This window comes from Perca fluviatilis, chromosome 9 (assembly GCF_010015445.1).
Source record: "Perca fluviatilis chromosome 9, GENO_Pfluv_1.0, whole genome shotgun sequence".
Classification (NCBI taxonomy): Eukaryota; Metazoa; Chordata; class Actinopteri; order Perciformes; family Percidae; genus Perca; species Perca fluviatilis.
Window position 1 is genome coordinate 15387300 of NC_053120.1, and position 14095 is coordinate 15401394.

General features: G+C 39.9%; 1 protein-coding gene across 1 annotated transcript in view; it reads right to left on the reverse strand.

Annotated features, from left to right (window-relative positions):
• Positions 1 to 588: 588 nt before the first annotated feature.
• LOC120565484 (E3 ubiquitin-protein ligase rnf213-alpha-like) overlaps positions 589 to 14095 on the reverse strand; it is a 70014-nt gene continuing 56507 nt past the window's right edge. Inside the window, 9 exon segments of the mRNA XM_039811308.1 lie at positions 589 to 1783; positions 7066 to 7244; positions 7439 to 7528; positions 8074 to 8271; positions 8940 to 9017; positions 9455 to 9659; positions 10542 to 10722; positions 11211 to 11288; positions 11939 to 12068. Of these exon segments, the coding sequence (XP_039667242.1) occupies positions 1627 to 1783; positions 7066 to 7244; positions 7439 to 7528; positions 8074 to 8271; positions 8940 to 9017; positions 9455 to 9659; positions 10542 to 10722; positions 11211 to 11288; positions 11939 to 12068 (1296 nt within the window). The 3' untranslated portion in view covers positions 589 to 1626.

Genomic DNA, 14095 nt, shown 5'->3' on the forward strand with positions numbered 1-14095 from the left:
TGTCTTTCACTTGAAACCTTGGATTTTGTAAGTTCTTATCTACCTGAACCTCTACTTTGGATTTCCTTTCTTGCCCCAAATTTGTTTGCCTGTATTCACCCCTGTGACAACAGGTAGCACAGACTGACAGTGTTTAAGAACTGAATGAGATATCAATAACTTGATTTTTTTTTAGAGGCACAGCTGCTGCTCTTCATAACATAAATATATAAGACTCACTAATACACAAACTTATAAGTGTGAATGTGCTGTTGTTTGCAAAAAAATGGTCTATGTGGACGATATGCTGTATAATCAAGACAAAAGTTAAAACCCCATGGAAATTTGCAGTCACGCCAGTCTTTGTTCACATAAACAAGTTATATCTTGAATGGGACCACAACTGAGCTAATCCTTTTTTGGTAGCATTAATCTTACACATTGTCTTTGAAGTTTTTAAAAAACACATTTACATGTAAGCCTGATAAAAGGTTTAACTTGATTACCAAATTCTGATCTGACCGATTACGGTCTCATTTATAACAGAATAAAAAGACAATTATGGAAAACTTAACAGATATGTTTTGAAAAACTGTTCTGATTGAGATCTCAGGCTACATATTGATTTATTGATACACAAATGTAATAATTTCCAAATTTAATAATCATTTAGAAAATATAAATATTTACTGCTTGCAGATGTACAACTGTAAAAGATGACTTGCTTTTCCCAGTTTTACATAAAATCTGTATGTAAGCAGATATTGGACATCACTTTGGTATCTGGAACCTTGTAACACATTATTTTTGACATTTTAAAAATAGTTGTTTCATTAATACAATGTTAAGACAAATACTTTGAAGGTGTTTTGTTTTCCATTACCTGATTTAGATTTTCTAAAACTGGAAAATATCAGTAAAGAGTACATATTCCCATATTCAGGCTTTCAAACATCCCTGTCGTCACTCTCGTCAATAAGTGACGTCACACACCACAATCATAATTTTCTAGAGTCTATAACCTCAAACATGACTAGACTGAACAATTAAACATAAATCAGATAAATCAAAAATATCAAACAAACCCTCCAATCAACTCCATAACCGTCAGCTACATGTTCTTAAATGTGTATGAAAAATAAAATGTAAAGTATAATATTTTTTCTGTACTAGTTTATTATATCACCATATAGACCCATTACCCTAATTATCAGATTCTGGTGGTCAGTAGTGAAATAGATTTTAGCGCAAAAATGAAAAAAAAGCAATCCTGAAACAGATAATATAAAGCAGTTACATAGTATATTTTCCTGAGTAGATCCTGACATTGTCTTCAAATGAGGCTTTGATGTTGATTCTTTTAATTATTTCTAATATAGTGACAAAAAGCATTAAATGAGCAGCTGGCTGAAGATAACACTAAAACTGTCAGGCAGCATTTACTCTAGTACAATCAGGTTTGGTATACTTTATTGTTTTTAAGAGCCTTAAGGTATTTTTTAAGGTCTTTCATACATAATTACCACAGAATGATCGATACAAAAAAGAAACAAATAAAAGATAAAGTAAAATCTAACTTTTTTGGTTTTGAGAATCTATGATCAGCAATTAACCTGATAAACTCAAATCACTCCAAAGTCATCCAGTTTATCCCTCCATCATCCAGTCATGTTTGGCTGTGGTGGCGCATTTCCAAGTCTCCACAATCTGGGACAGCAGCAGATTTTCAGGAAACTTTTCCTCCACGTAAAGAGGCACCTCCACTCCTTTACGGTCCATATAGGCACACACCGTCTCTTTCACACTGAGAAGAAGGAAAAGTTGTGGTCTGAAAATTATGCCAATTACATAAACAACATGAAACTTCAATGCTAGTGTCGTGGTAGTTTTTCCTAATTTCCTGCATTCTTTAATGTTTTTCATAACTGTACATTTACTGTCGATTGGCCAGGGTTGTGATTGACAAGAGCCAACGGAGACATGGGGGGGGAGGGTCAGCACTTTATTGTTGCTGAAACACATATGGTAAATATGATGTTTAGGATTCAAACTATCTGAACAATGGCCTCTTTGAACTGTGGTGGTCAAGGAAGCGCTACCACAGTCATAGGGCCAGAAGGGAGAGGCTAAAGAGAAGCTAGTTCCCTTAGGCCATCCAAATCCTGAATGAGGACACTGCCAAAGCTCCTGACAGACTACACATCTGATGTTATTGACAATTACCTCCACTAATACCCTGCATCTCTTCTCATCTGCACCATATTTAATATTTGCTGAAGAAATCCAGTGACTGCTGTGAAAGTGCAGCTGACAACTAGGGAAAGACCATGTGACGGCTATGAAAGACAGCTGACAGGAGGAAAAGACCCCAATGGGGCTGTCATGGACTAGCTATCCATGACGGAAGGCTCCGTCGCTTTATTAGGTGAATAGGAGTCAACCCTCATGGCTACAAAAACTAAAACAAAAACAACACCCCCTGAAGCGTGTTATATACTGGACGCAGCGCAGCTGGCGCATACAAATGTGACGTCATGAGATCGCCGTGACTATTTATACCTGCGCTGGTGGTCGCGACACTAGTTTCAGTCTTCTCCTGAACAGCGGTGGCGCTAATGAGCAAATGCTACCGCCGTTGCTCTTTCTACAGACTAGAAGAAGAAGAAAAAGGTAAATAACGGCAGAACTGGCAGCAGCATTGCCGTCAATGCTTCGATTTGATTCAGTGAGCTGCTTCGTCGGATCACGCCTTTCATTCACCATAAACGAACTCATCTTAACCCAGTAAGTTTACCAGAGAGACTTGCAGTCACTCTGAGAGTCCTGGCATCCGGTTGTCGGCAAACTCATTCAGGCCTCAGTTTCCGCTTTGTCGCACGCCGCTGAAAAAAAAAAAGAGCCGTGCACGACCTCGGCTCGCGCGCCATAAAATCGGACGCGCCGGCCGGATATTACGTAAATTTGACGTCACAATGTCACGCGCCACCTTGGATGCGTCTAGTATATAAACGGCCATGAGTCTGCGAGAGCGGGGGCGGAAGATGACTCATCAACTGACAACACGGTACCTGACCCTGGCATGAACACGGCGACAAATCAGATAATTGGCATGGCACCTACAACAGCAGCTGCGGGACAAGAGCTCAGAGTATGTAGCTGCGGCTGGTCTAAGGTAGCGTCCATCAGAGGCCTTAAAATACATCAAGGGCGGATTAAATGCTTGAAGAAGGAGAGGCCAGGACCTTGCATTGATCATTATCTCCTGAGAGAAAGGTCAAGTCAGTTCAGTGAAGCTCAGTGGCAGGACACAGCTGGACGAACGAGCCAGGGAAGAAGAAGACAACAGCCCCTCCGAAATCCAGAAGGCAGGAGGAAATCAAGCGCCTTATCAAAGAATGCTCTTGAGGAAACAGTGGAAGAAATCCAAACTAGAGGAGAAAGTGGGAATTAACCTTCTGCAAGCAGACCTAAAGGGCCGCCTGGGAAGACTGCGAAGAGCAGAAAACCTTAGAACACAGACACAAGAAGAAAGAGAAGAACTTGCTTTTACCAGAAGAGAGGGGAAAGAGGGAAAAGAGGGAACTGCATGACCACCTTAAAACAATGCACTTAGACAACCAGAGACATGCCACCCATTCCTCACCCAGAACACCAGTTGGATGACAACCATCCAAAATGGAGCGAGGTTGAAACAGCTGTGAGGAAGGCAAGGGCAGCTTCAGCTCCAGGACCAAATAGAGTTCCATACCGGCTATATACAAATGCTCCAGACGTCTTATGGTTCCAGTGGAGGCAAATTAAGGTAGTATGGAAGAAGCAAACCATCCCAAAACATGGCAAAGAGCAGGAGGAGTGTTAATTCCCAAGGAAAAGGATGCCTCGAACATCGACCAATTCCGGCAAATCAATCTCCTGAATGTTGAAGGGAAGATCTTCTTTAGCATTGTTGCTCAAAGGAAGACAACCTACCTGAAACGGAACAACTTTATTGACACGTCGGTACAGAAAGCTGGCATACCAGGGTTCTCGGGATGCTTAGGAAATGGACCCTGTGTGAGGCTGTGCAGCAAGCAAAATCTGCTGTCAGGCATGGAGACATTGTAAGACAGGTGCATCAGGGAGAGGGGGTGTTGGACTCGGGACAAGTCGGCCCATATGGCACAAGGCCACATCCACCCAGAGAAGAAGGCTGGTGGTAGCAGAGGTCCGGCAGCAAGAGGAGGCAGAAAGATGCATAAAGGCAGTCTCACAGTCCAAAAGGGAACAATGGACCAGCTGGGAAAACCTGGAGCATTAGAAACTTACCTGGAAGGGGACAGGGAAGGCGGCAGACTGAATTTCACCATCAGAGCCACTTACGACGTTCGTCCCACACCCATGAACCTAAACCAATGGTTTGGAGAAGATCCATCATGTCCTCTGTGCCAAACCCCAGCAACGTTAAGGCACATCCTCACCGGCTGTAAAACCAGCCTTTCCCAAGATTGCTACATATGGAGGCACAACCAGGTCCTGCGACAACTGGCGATTACTAGTGATGGTCAAATGAAGCTTCTGAACCAGTGTCTTTATTTTCTGAGCTCACTAGATGGCGCTCTCTGTTCAACAAAGGGTTGAAAACACACTTAATTGCCATTCCTTTAACCTTTTTCTTTGAACAGAGAGCACCATCTAGTGAGCTCAGAAAATAAAGACAGTGGTTCGCGAAGCTTCATTTGACCATCACTAGCGATTACATTGGAAGGAAGGAGAGCTACCACCAATGCCCTCCCTTCCCCCATCCCTGGACTCTCAAACATCACTGACTTTGTAAGCGCAGGATAACTTCCAGTGAAACCAGCTGCAAGATTGGAACCAACCCTGCTGGACACTGCTCGGGCCTGGAAAATGCAGGTTGATCTAGATCAGAAGCTCATCTTTCCACCAGAGATCATTACAACTAGTCTCAGGCTGGATCTGATCTTGTGGTCAACCTTGCAGAAGTCCCTGTACTTCGTGGAGCTAACTGTGCCATGGGAGGCTGCAGTTGGAGAAGCGTTTGAACGCATAAGGCTGAAGTATTCAAACATAGCAGTAGAGGCAGTACAACAGGGCTGGCGAACCTAGCTGCTCCAAATAGAGGTCGGTTGCAGAGGTTTTGTAGCTACATCAACAACCAGGCTGCTGAAAGGGATAGGAGTCCAAGGACAGGATTACAACAAGCTGATTACCCCTACCCAACACTCAAGATACCAAGAATGTGCCAATTATTCAAAGGGATTGTAACATCAAGTCCTATGAGCTCAACATATTGCACATATCTTCGTTGTAGATGTTTTCATTGTATATATATATATATATATATATATATATATATATATATATAGATATAGATATAGATAGTACAGGCCAAAAGTTTGGACACACCTCCTTCAATGCGTTTCCTTTTTATTTTCATGACTATTGACATTGTAGATTCTCACTGAAGGAATCAAAAACTATGAATGAACACATATGGAATTATGTACTTAACAAAAAAGTGTGAAATAACTGAAAACATGTCTTATATTTTAGATTCTTCAAAGTAGCCACCCTTTGCTTTTTTATTAATAAGGGAAAAAGTTCCACTAATTAACCCTGACAAAGCACACCTGTGAAGTGAAAACCATTTCAGGTGACTACCTCATGAAGCTCATTGAGAGAACACCAAGGGTTTGCAGCGCTATCAAAAAAAGCAAAGGGTGGCTACTATGAGGAATCTAAAATATAACACGTTTTGATGCCATATATATATATATATATATATATATATATATATATTCACCTAAAGGATTATTAGGAACACCATACTAATACCGTGTTTGACCCTATCCTATCAATTTAGGCCAACATTTCTAAAGAATGCTTCCAGCACCTTGTTGAATCAATGACACAAAGAATTAAGGCAGTTCTGAAGGCGAAAGGGATCCCCCACACCATTACACCAACAGCCTGCCCAGTGGTAACAAGGCATGACTGATCCATGTTTTCATTCTGTTTATGCCAAATTCTGACTCTACCATCTGAATGTCTCTACAGAAATCGAGACTTATTAGACCAGGCAACATTTTTCCAGTCTTCAACTGTCCAATTTTGGTGAGCTCATGCAAATTGTAGCCTCATTTTCCTATTTTTAGTGGAGATGAGTGGTACCCGGTGGGGTCTTCTGCTAGTGTAGCCCATCCGCCTCAAGGTTGTTCGTGTTGTGGCTTCATAAATGCGTTGCTGCATACCTCGGTTGTAACGAGTGGTTATTTGAGTCAAAGTTGATCTTCTATCAGCTTGAATCAGTCGGCCCATTCTCCTCTGACCTCTAGCATCAACAAGGCATTTTTGCCCCACAGGACTGCAGCATACTGGATGTTTTTACTTTTTCAGACCATTCTTTGTAAACCCTAGAAATGGTTGTGGGTGAAAATCCCAGTAACTGAGCAGATTGGGAAATACTCAGACCAGGCCGTCTGGCACCAACAACCATGCCACGCTTAAAGTTGCTTAAATCACCTTTCTTTTCCATTCTGACATTCAGTTTGGATTTCAGGAGATTGTCTAGACCTGGACCACACCCCTAAATGCATTGAAGCAGCTGCCATGTGATTGATTGATTAGATAATTTCATTAACGTGAAATTTAACAAGTGTTCCTAATAATCCTTTAGGTGAGTGTATATATACATACACAGTATATATACACATACACAGTATATATATACACATATATATAGTATGTGAAAAATAAAAACTTAAACACATCCATGTTTTTTAATGCTGCATCATTCCAAGTATGTTATTTGTCACATAGTATGTGACAAAAACTAAACACATCCATGTTTTTATGCTGCATCATTCCAAAAAATAAAGAGATATTTTAGATGTCTTCTGCACAAAATGTAGCCTGGCAGAGAGCTTTGGGATCTCCAATAAGATAATAAGTGAGTTTGAACAAGTTTAGCTACACAGTATGAGTTTGTATTGACAGTGAGGTTTAGGGGGTAATCCACATCTCTATTCAATTCTACTGTGGGGAACAACTGCATTAACAAGGAAATATTTTGTTTAACAGGTTTACCTCCAGGAGGGTTTGTAGACGTCGGTGGCCCTCGGACGGCCCAGACTCAACAGGAGGAACTCGTGCATCTCAAGCAGCCATTGGTCCATGTTTCCCCTGGACACGAACCCTTTTAGCTCAGTCTTGTCTTCCTCTGTCAGCGGTATCAGGTACTCAGCTGGATACCCCGAAAAGGGCTCCTTTTTTATAGAAACATGGAGTGAGGAATTTTATGTGTTAAACACTGTATATTATGTGTAAAATGTTTTGTTGAAGTATACACTGAAATTATCCAAAATAATAAACAATTGGTCATAAAAGCATAAGTCATGATCCTAATGCCTGTTTTTGTTTATTTTCTATTGTTGTGATTCTACTTGTTTAAACAGCTTACCCTCTTGAGACACAGCATGCTTTCAGATTTGAGGGAGGAGAGGAGTTGCCACAAAGAAACACAGTGTCTGAGCTTGCATCTGCCCAGAGCCTAAGGAAACAACACAGCAGAGTAAAGAGTCTGTTCCATACAGTCTGAAAGCACACAACAGGGATTTAAAAAAGTATTAACTTATACCTACAGTTTTTCTTTAGTTTTGGGGTTTAGAGGATATAATTAAGATGGGATTTATTATTAGGAAGCGTTATTTTTGTAGATTAACTTATTTCACTTGTGTTTTTTTGATGCCTGACATAATTTAATTAATGGTAATTAATTAATTAATATTCGTAATATAAATTAGTTTAAAATGTCCCTATTTTGTATAGATTGGGAACTACATAACATTTACTGTAAGACAGTGTAGTGATGTATTAAGCTTGTTTTCAGAGTTGTTTTGTCCAACTATTGTGGTGGTAATTAATTACTTTACTCACGACCGGAAAGTAGTTATGATGTATGAAAGTATAGCTTCACAATCTTAAAACAATAACTGGGTGCCTGCATGAACACTGAAGCAGGTTTTGCTGACATAGCTGTCCTTTAGCTTTAACCTTAACACATACAACAAACAAAGAGGCTGCACATGCATTAACCTGCAATATGTGACGATCGATGTGGTCGGCCATCTTCAGGATGTCCTGGAGGTAGGTGACCAGCGACATCATGGGATCACCCCCGGTCATTGACAGGAAACCCAGGAGCAGCTCTGCGATCTTGAGTGCCTCACACACCTCGCTGTAGGAGTCCAGCTCTCTGGACAAGGCGTTCCGGGTCAAAGAGGACAGAGTGTCCTGAAGGAACAACAAAGTATGAATAAAGCCTGAAGCCATAATGTGTGTTGTGCATTAATATGTACATTACAACTGTCAAATGTCATAGTTAAAATTGAGAGTCAAACTATCTATGTATGGATTACCTTCTGGATGAGATACCAATAATCGTTAAACAAAATGTTAACCCACAATGTAATAAGGTGAACTCAATGATTTGTACTGTTTTAAATACAACAAGAAGCCATTTAAAAGAATATAATAGTTTGTTTAATGTTGATTAATGAGCATTAGATAATAAATCTGTCAATATAACAACTCTGTACTCTACAAGTAACCTTGTAGAGTACAATCCTGAATAAAATGAATCAGCCACAATTGTTGCCCTTCTGTTTTATATAATTGTAAATTGAATAACTGTGGGTTTTGGACTCAAACAAGACATTTAAGGAACCTTGGGTTGTGGTAACTTGTGATAGACATTTTCACTATTTTCTGATGCTTTACAGACAAGAAAATTACCAAAATTTTTACCAAAAGAATTAATTGTTAATGAAAACTATCTTTTGTTGCAACCCTAGTAAATGTCTTTCCTTAAATGCATGTAATATAGAGTATATTTGTGTTATGACTAGGTAGATGTAAGATGAAATCTAATTGTATAATGTAATATGTCATCATTCATTTACCTGTTGCACTTTTCCTTTAACAGCTTTGAAAATGGTTTCATAGTCCCTCTCTTGTGTGTTGACCAGAGTGGGAATTCCCTAAAATAAAGCATAAAAGAAAGTGAGTTTAGTAAAACACGGAAATATTACTGTTAAATAAGTAAGACATCAGAGCAGATAAAATACTGACAAATAAAAGTCAAATACGATGTTACAATTTGCTTGGTGAAAATGTCTTACTGTGTTGTTAACTAACACAATGAAAATCATCTGGTTTGCTAGTACAAAACGATATGTCAGCCCAAAACAAACCAAGTCAAACAAAATGTGTCTGTTCCATATGGTTTTAGTTGGCTGTAGCCACTGTTTTAAGAGGACTGGTATCGCTACATGTAGTGCAAGGCATAATGGAGGTTTCTTGCCACGGGGGTGCAGAATCCAGGCAACAATAGACTGTAAAGGGCTGGTTAAGCTTGTGTGAGTCCATTTAATGTCTTGTCATTTTTCTTTAACCAAACCAGGCTGTGTGGACTCACTGTGCGTGTGATGAGGGGTTTTCCCTGTAGGAAACGGGTGAGGATCTGCTGCTGGATCCTGGGTAGGTCATATTGTGATATCGTCTCATGGCCATGTTCCAAGCTGTACTGGCAGTTGGATAAAACCAGAGGAAGCAGGTCCTTCTCCAGCTCATAGTGGATCACATGCTGTTCCGTTAGCTCTGCCACACTCACCTTGTAAGTGCTGCAGACATCACAAAGCAAACTTTTTAGTTTTTAACCAAAAATGCATAAGCTTTTGTTATTCCACATTTTTTGTTTAAAAGTAAGATTTTTGGAATACAGCAACGGTGTGTGTTTGCATGTTTAGCCTGTTCACTACAGTGGTTGAAAAGTCTGCATGTGCATTATGCTTTTACCAAATTCGCATTAGGCCTTTTTCAAGGATAGGCATAAGCCTAGGATCTGTCATACTACTTACACTAAACAACGACTGTGGTCTGTGACTTTTGTCCCCCATCACTTACATTGAAAGTGCATTAGAAAGGGTTAGTGTAATGCCAAGTATCAACAGGAATTATTACAGCAACAAAAAGCTCTTTCAATGTTCATTTTGGTTTTAGACACAAAATTGTGAACCTTACCTTTACGGTAAAAGCATTGCTGAAAAAAGCATTTTGCATCATGGACCCTTAGACAACGGACCTCCCGCCGGTGGACGTGGGAGATTGTTGTTTACATGATCCTATGATACTTATGAAGTGTTAAGAAATATTTGTTAATGTTTCTAAATCTAGAACTCTTTTGGATCTATATTTTTTTGTGTGTTTATTTAGTAAAATTTGTTGAAAACCGATATCCGATGTTTGTATTTGTTTACAATTTCAATATTTTTATTAATTATTTAGTTTTTATTGACACATACTTTTTTAATTTAGGTTTTACTGATTTTAGGGATATGAAGCATTTGAAGATACTCCAAGAAATGACATCACAATAAGCAAAAATGCCAATTTAGGCACTGACGGACCATTATTGCAGAGTTCGAAGGGTTAAACTGAAACATTCTCCCCAGCTCGTTGTTGGTCAACAAATTTGTTTTTGTAGCTCCATGTATGTTTTGTACCTGCTGTCCTCTCCGGTGTGGCTATCCACAGCGTTCACCAGCTCATTGTGTAGCGTCACCAAGTAGCTGACCAGCCCTGTGGCACACAGGCCTGGACCCTGCCGCCGGGGCAGGAGGTACTGCAGGTCACTGTTCAGGTCCAAATCCTCGCTGCAAAATTCATCTGGAATCTTCAACTCACCTGTAAGTTGGAAAGGACATATACATAAAACATTATGTCCAATACAACAATATGTTAGCATGTATTCATTGTGATATTTTATTCAATCACTGTTGCACCAAAGAAACAACTTTTCTTTTCTTTTTTTACCACGTTTAGCCATTACAGCTCTTTTCCAAAGACATCACTTTGAAACCAGTGACGTTTGTAGAGTGTGGGCAGAATCACAACACTAACAATTCTAAGCTCTAATAATGGAGTTACAGTAGCTGTACTCCGATTACAGTGTAAATGTAAACAACATAACTTGTGTTAAAGTGTTTAGTGGATATGTGAAACAATTGCATAATTGCTTTGCTCTAGTTACAAATCCATTATTAAGATACATTTAAACTAAACTCAACCTAATTTATATATAAATAAAGGAGAGGACTAGGAAAGTTGTTATTGCGACTGTCTCTATCAATACATTTTTTAAGAAGACAAAGGAAGGATGGGTGTTTACTTACTGCTGGTTAGAGACACTCTGAGCAGATTCCATGTTTGTAGGAAGATGTCAATGTGTTTCTCATACCACTTCCTCATTTCTGAAAGAAGAAATGTTAAAAATATTTACATAGTTCCTATGACAAAAAATGGAACAAGGAAAGAAATATAAAATGTCAGACATCTGTTGTTGTCTGTCCCATAACCCATGCCTCCCTATAATTTAAGAGTCAGTCAGTCAGTCAGTCAGTCAGATTTTAGTCAATTAAATGTTTGTCTCGCATTGCCAGACTTTCCTTTACAGCGCTGTGGAGGAGGTTCTGGCTAGTTCACAAAGCATTCTGGGATGGGAGAAAAACATGTTCTGGTGGATTGGCATCACAATCGTCTCCGGCGGCGCTAAGCGCCAGACACAATGACAGTGTCTCTGCAAAATAGCCTCAGGAAGGAACTTGTTTTGGTGGACCGTGTACGTTCAAAGGTTGTTTTAGTCGTGCAACAGAAAACTCAGATTGGACAGATAGTCTAGCTAGCTGTCTCGATTTACCCTGCAGTGATCTGAGGAGCAGTTAACCATAGTCATCAAAAATAGGCCGCAGTTTAAAATGCCAACACAAAGACAAAATGAGGGACATCCGGTGGAACCAGAGCAATCACCTAAATGAATCATCATCGATATAATTAAATGCTAACACTTTGAGAACAAACCAGGTTTAGGTCTAGTTATTGCTCAAAGATTTCACAGCTGTACCTATTTGTTTCTCAATGAACTCTCCGATGGAGCCCACTATCTGGTCAGTTGCGTTCTGGAACTTTCTCACCAAGCGTTTCTGCAGGATTAGGATTTCTGGAAGGAGCTTAATCTGCCGAAATTCTCTCTCCTGAAAAAGAAAGACACACATTCATCATACGTATGCTCATAACCATATGCAACATATATATCATTAAGATAAATGACCATAATATATCTCTGGCCCACTTATAATATTGCTGATCAAAACGAATGAAAATAATTTTTCATTTTATTGACTATAGAGGTTTTTATTCTGATTTCTTTTTTGAAAGGTTACTGGGACAATAAGGAATTTTTTTTCACTCAAACATTTTAATTACACAGATAATTAAATAAATATAAATGTATTGTGCACTACTTCCTCTCGCTCTCTTACTCAAACATTTCAATTACACAGATAATAAAATAAAGGCAAATCAGATAATTATTGATTTCTTACACTGGAACTTTTATTCTTGTATTTGTATCTTATTCTATTTTAGCCTTTTTTATTTCCTATCTCTTTTTAATTGCTCTTAGATGTTTTATGTAAACTACTTTGAATTGCATGTTGCTGAAATTTGCTATAGAAATAAAGTTGCCTTTCCCTACAACCTCCAGCCTGTCAGTCAGTCACCAGGGCATAGAGAGCACTGTTGTGCCTGCCTGTCTCAAAGGAAGTGTAACTGGGCTGTGGCCGCTTTCAGCTCGTAATTATATTATATTGCAGAAAACGCTATCTGTGTGGAGTTTTGAAAAGTGTAACCACACTTGCAACCACTTTACTGGCATTGCCGTGACTCACTTTGACTTAAAATGGAACTATTATGCTTTTCCCTATTTTCTCTCATATAATTTTATAATTATATATTATTATTAGTTATAATATCGGATTTTTTATGTTAAACATGGCCAGAGCTTCAAATAATGAGGTAAACGTATTTCAGAGAAATCTCCATGAGCTAAAACGTTCACATTTCCAAATTTTAACAGTTTTTTCTACTCTCGGCTAGGTGTTACGCAACTCCAAGCCGGCCATCTATGATTGGTTATCTGCTCCAGGCAGCAACTACTGTTAGTAGTGTTTTTTTAAGCTACTGCGGTGTCAACATTGTCCTGCTTATGGCAGTAAAAGATGTAATCTTGTATGCCTGCCGATGTTAATTCTCCCCAATTCTGGGTCACATTATTCCTGAAACATTTCCGGGTTATGCAGTATTTGGTTTAAAAGCCTTTATTTCGATTTTTGATGGTAGAAAGTGCTGCTATATTGTATTAGTGTCCACTGCTAACTACAGTATAGCTGTGTGGTAACGCTAGATAGCTGTAATCTTGGCGGCCAATGTTGGTCATTTCTCCCCAATTTCAAGAATCAGGAGACTCGCGAACATGCGCTGGCCAATCAGAGCAGACTGTGCTTCTTAAAGAGACAGGCGCTCCATCAGACTTTCTAATGGCGTTTTTCCATTACATGGTACCTACTCGACTCGCCTCGACTCTACTCGCCTCGATGCGCTGTGCGTCCGTTTTCCATTGCAGATTTTAGTACCGCCTCAGCATGGCTGGTCGTCATAGCGACTGCTGTGGGCGTGGCTTAGTTGCTTGCTTTTCCCATTGACATATCCCTGACTCATTTCCTGGTTCTCCGTCTCCGTAAACAACATGATATCAAAGAGATAGTTAACGTTTACTGCTCCAGATTTCCCACCGTGGTCAGAAAGAACAGGGGAGACACTTTGTTTCTCTCACATATATATGACTCTAGAGTCGCTACTCGCTGCGGAGATAATCGCCGTCACTCTCTTCTCCCTCGCTCACCAGCTCCCCACACACACATAAGGCGACTCGACACACACACATCACACATGCACACACCAGCGCACAAGTATAAACATCAGGCCACTTGTATGCTACGGAGAAAGCTCTGCGTGGAGCCTCCGGCAGCAAAAAAACACAGCTGGCTAAGCAATTTAAAAATGCCGTCTGTCGCTAGCAATGCAGAGATCAGTGACGATTCTTTCCGACCAATCTGTAGCCTGCAGGTTTTCACGTCACCGTTTCGGCTCGCCTCAGCTCGCTTGGAACCTCGACTGAGGAGGTACTAAAAAAAAGTATCTGTTAGCAGGTACCAGGTAC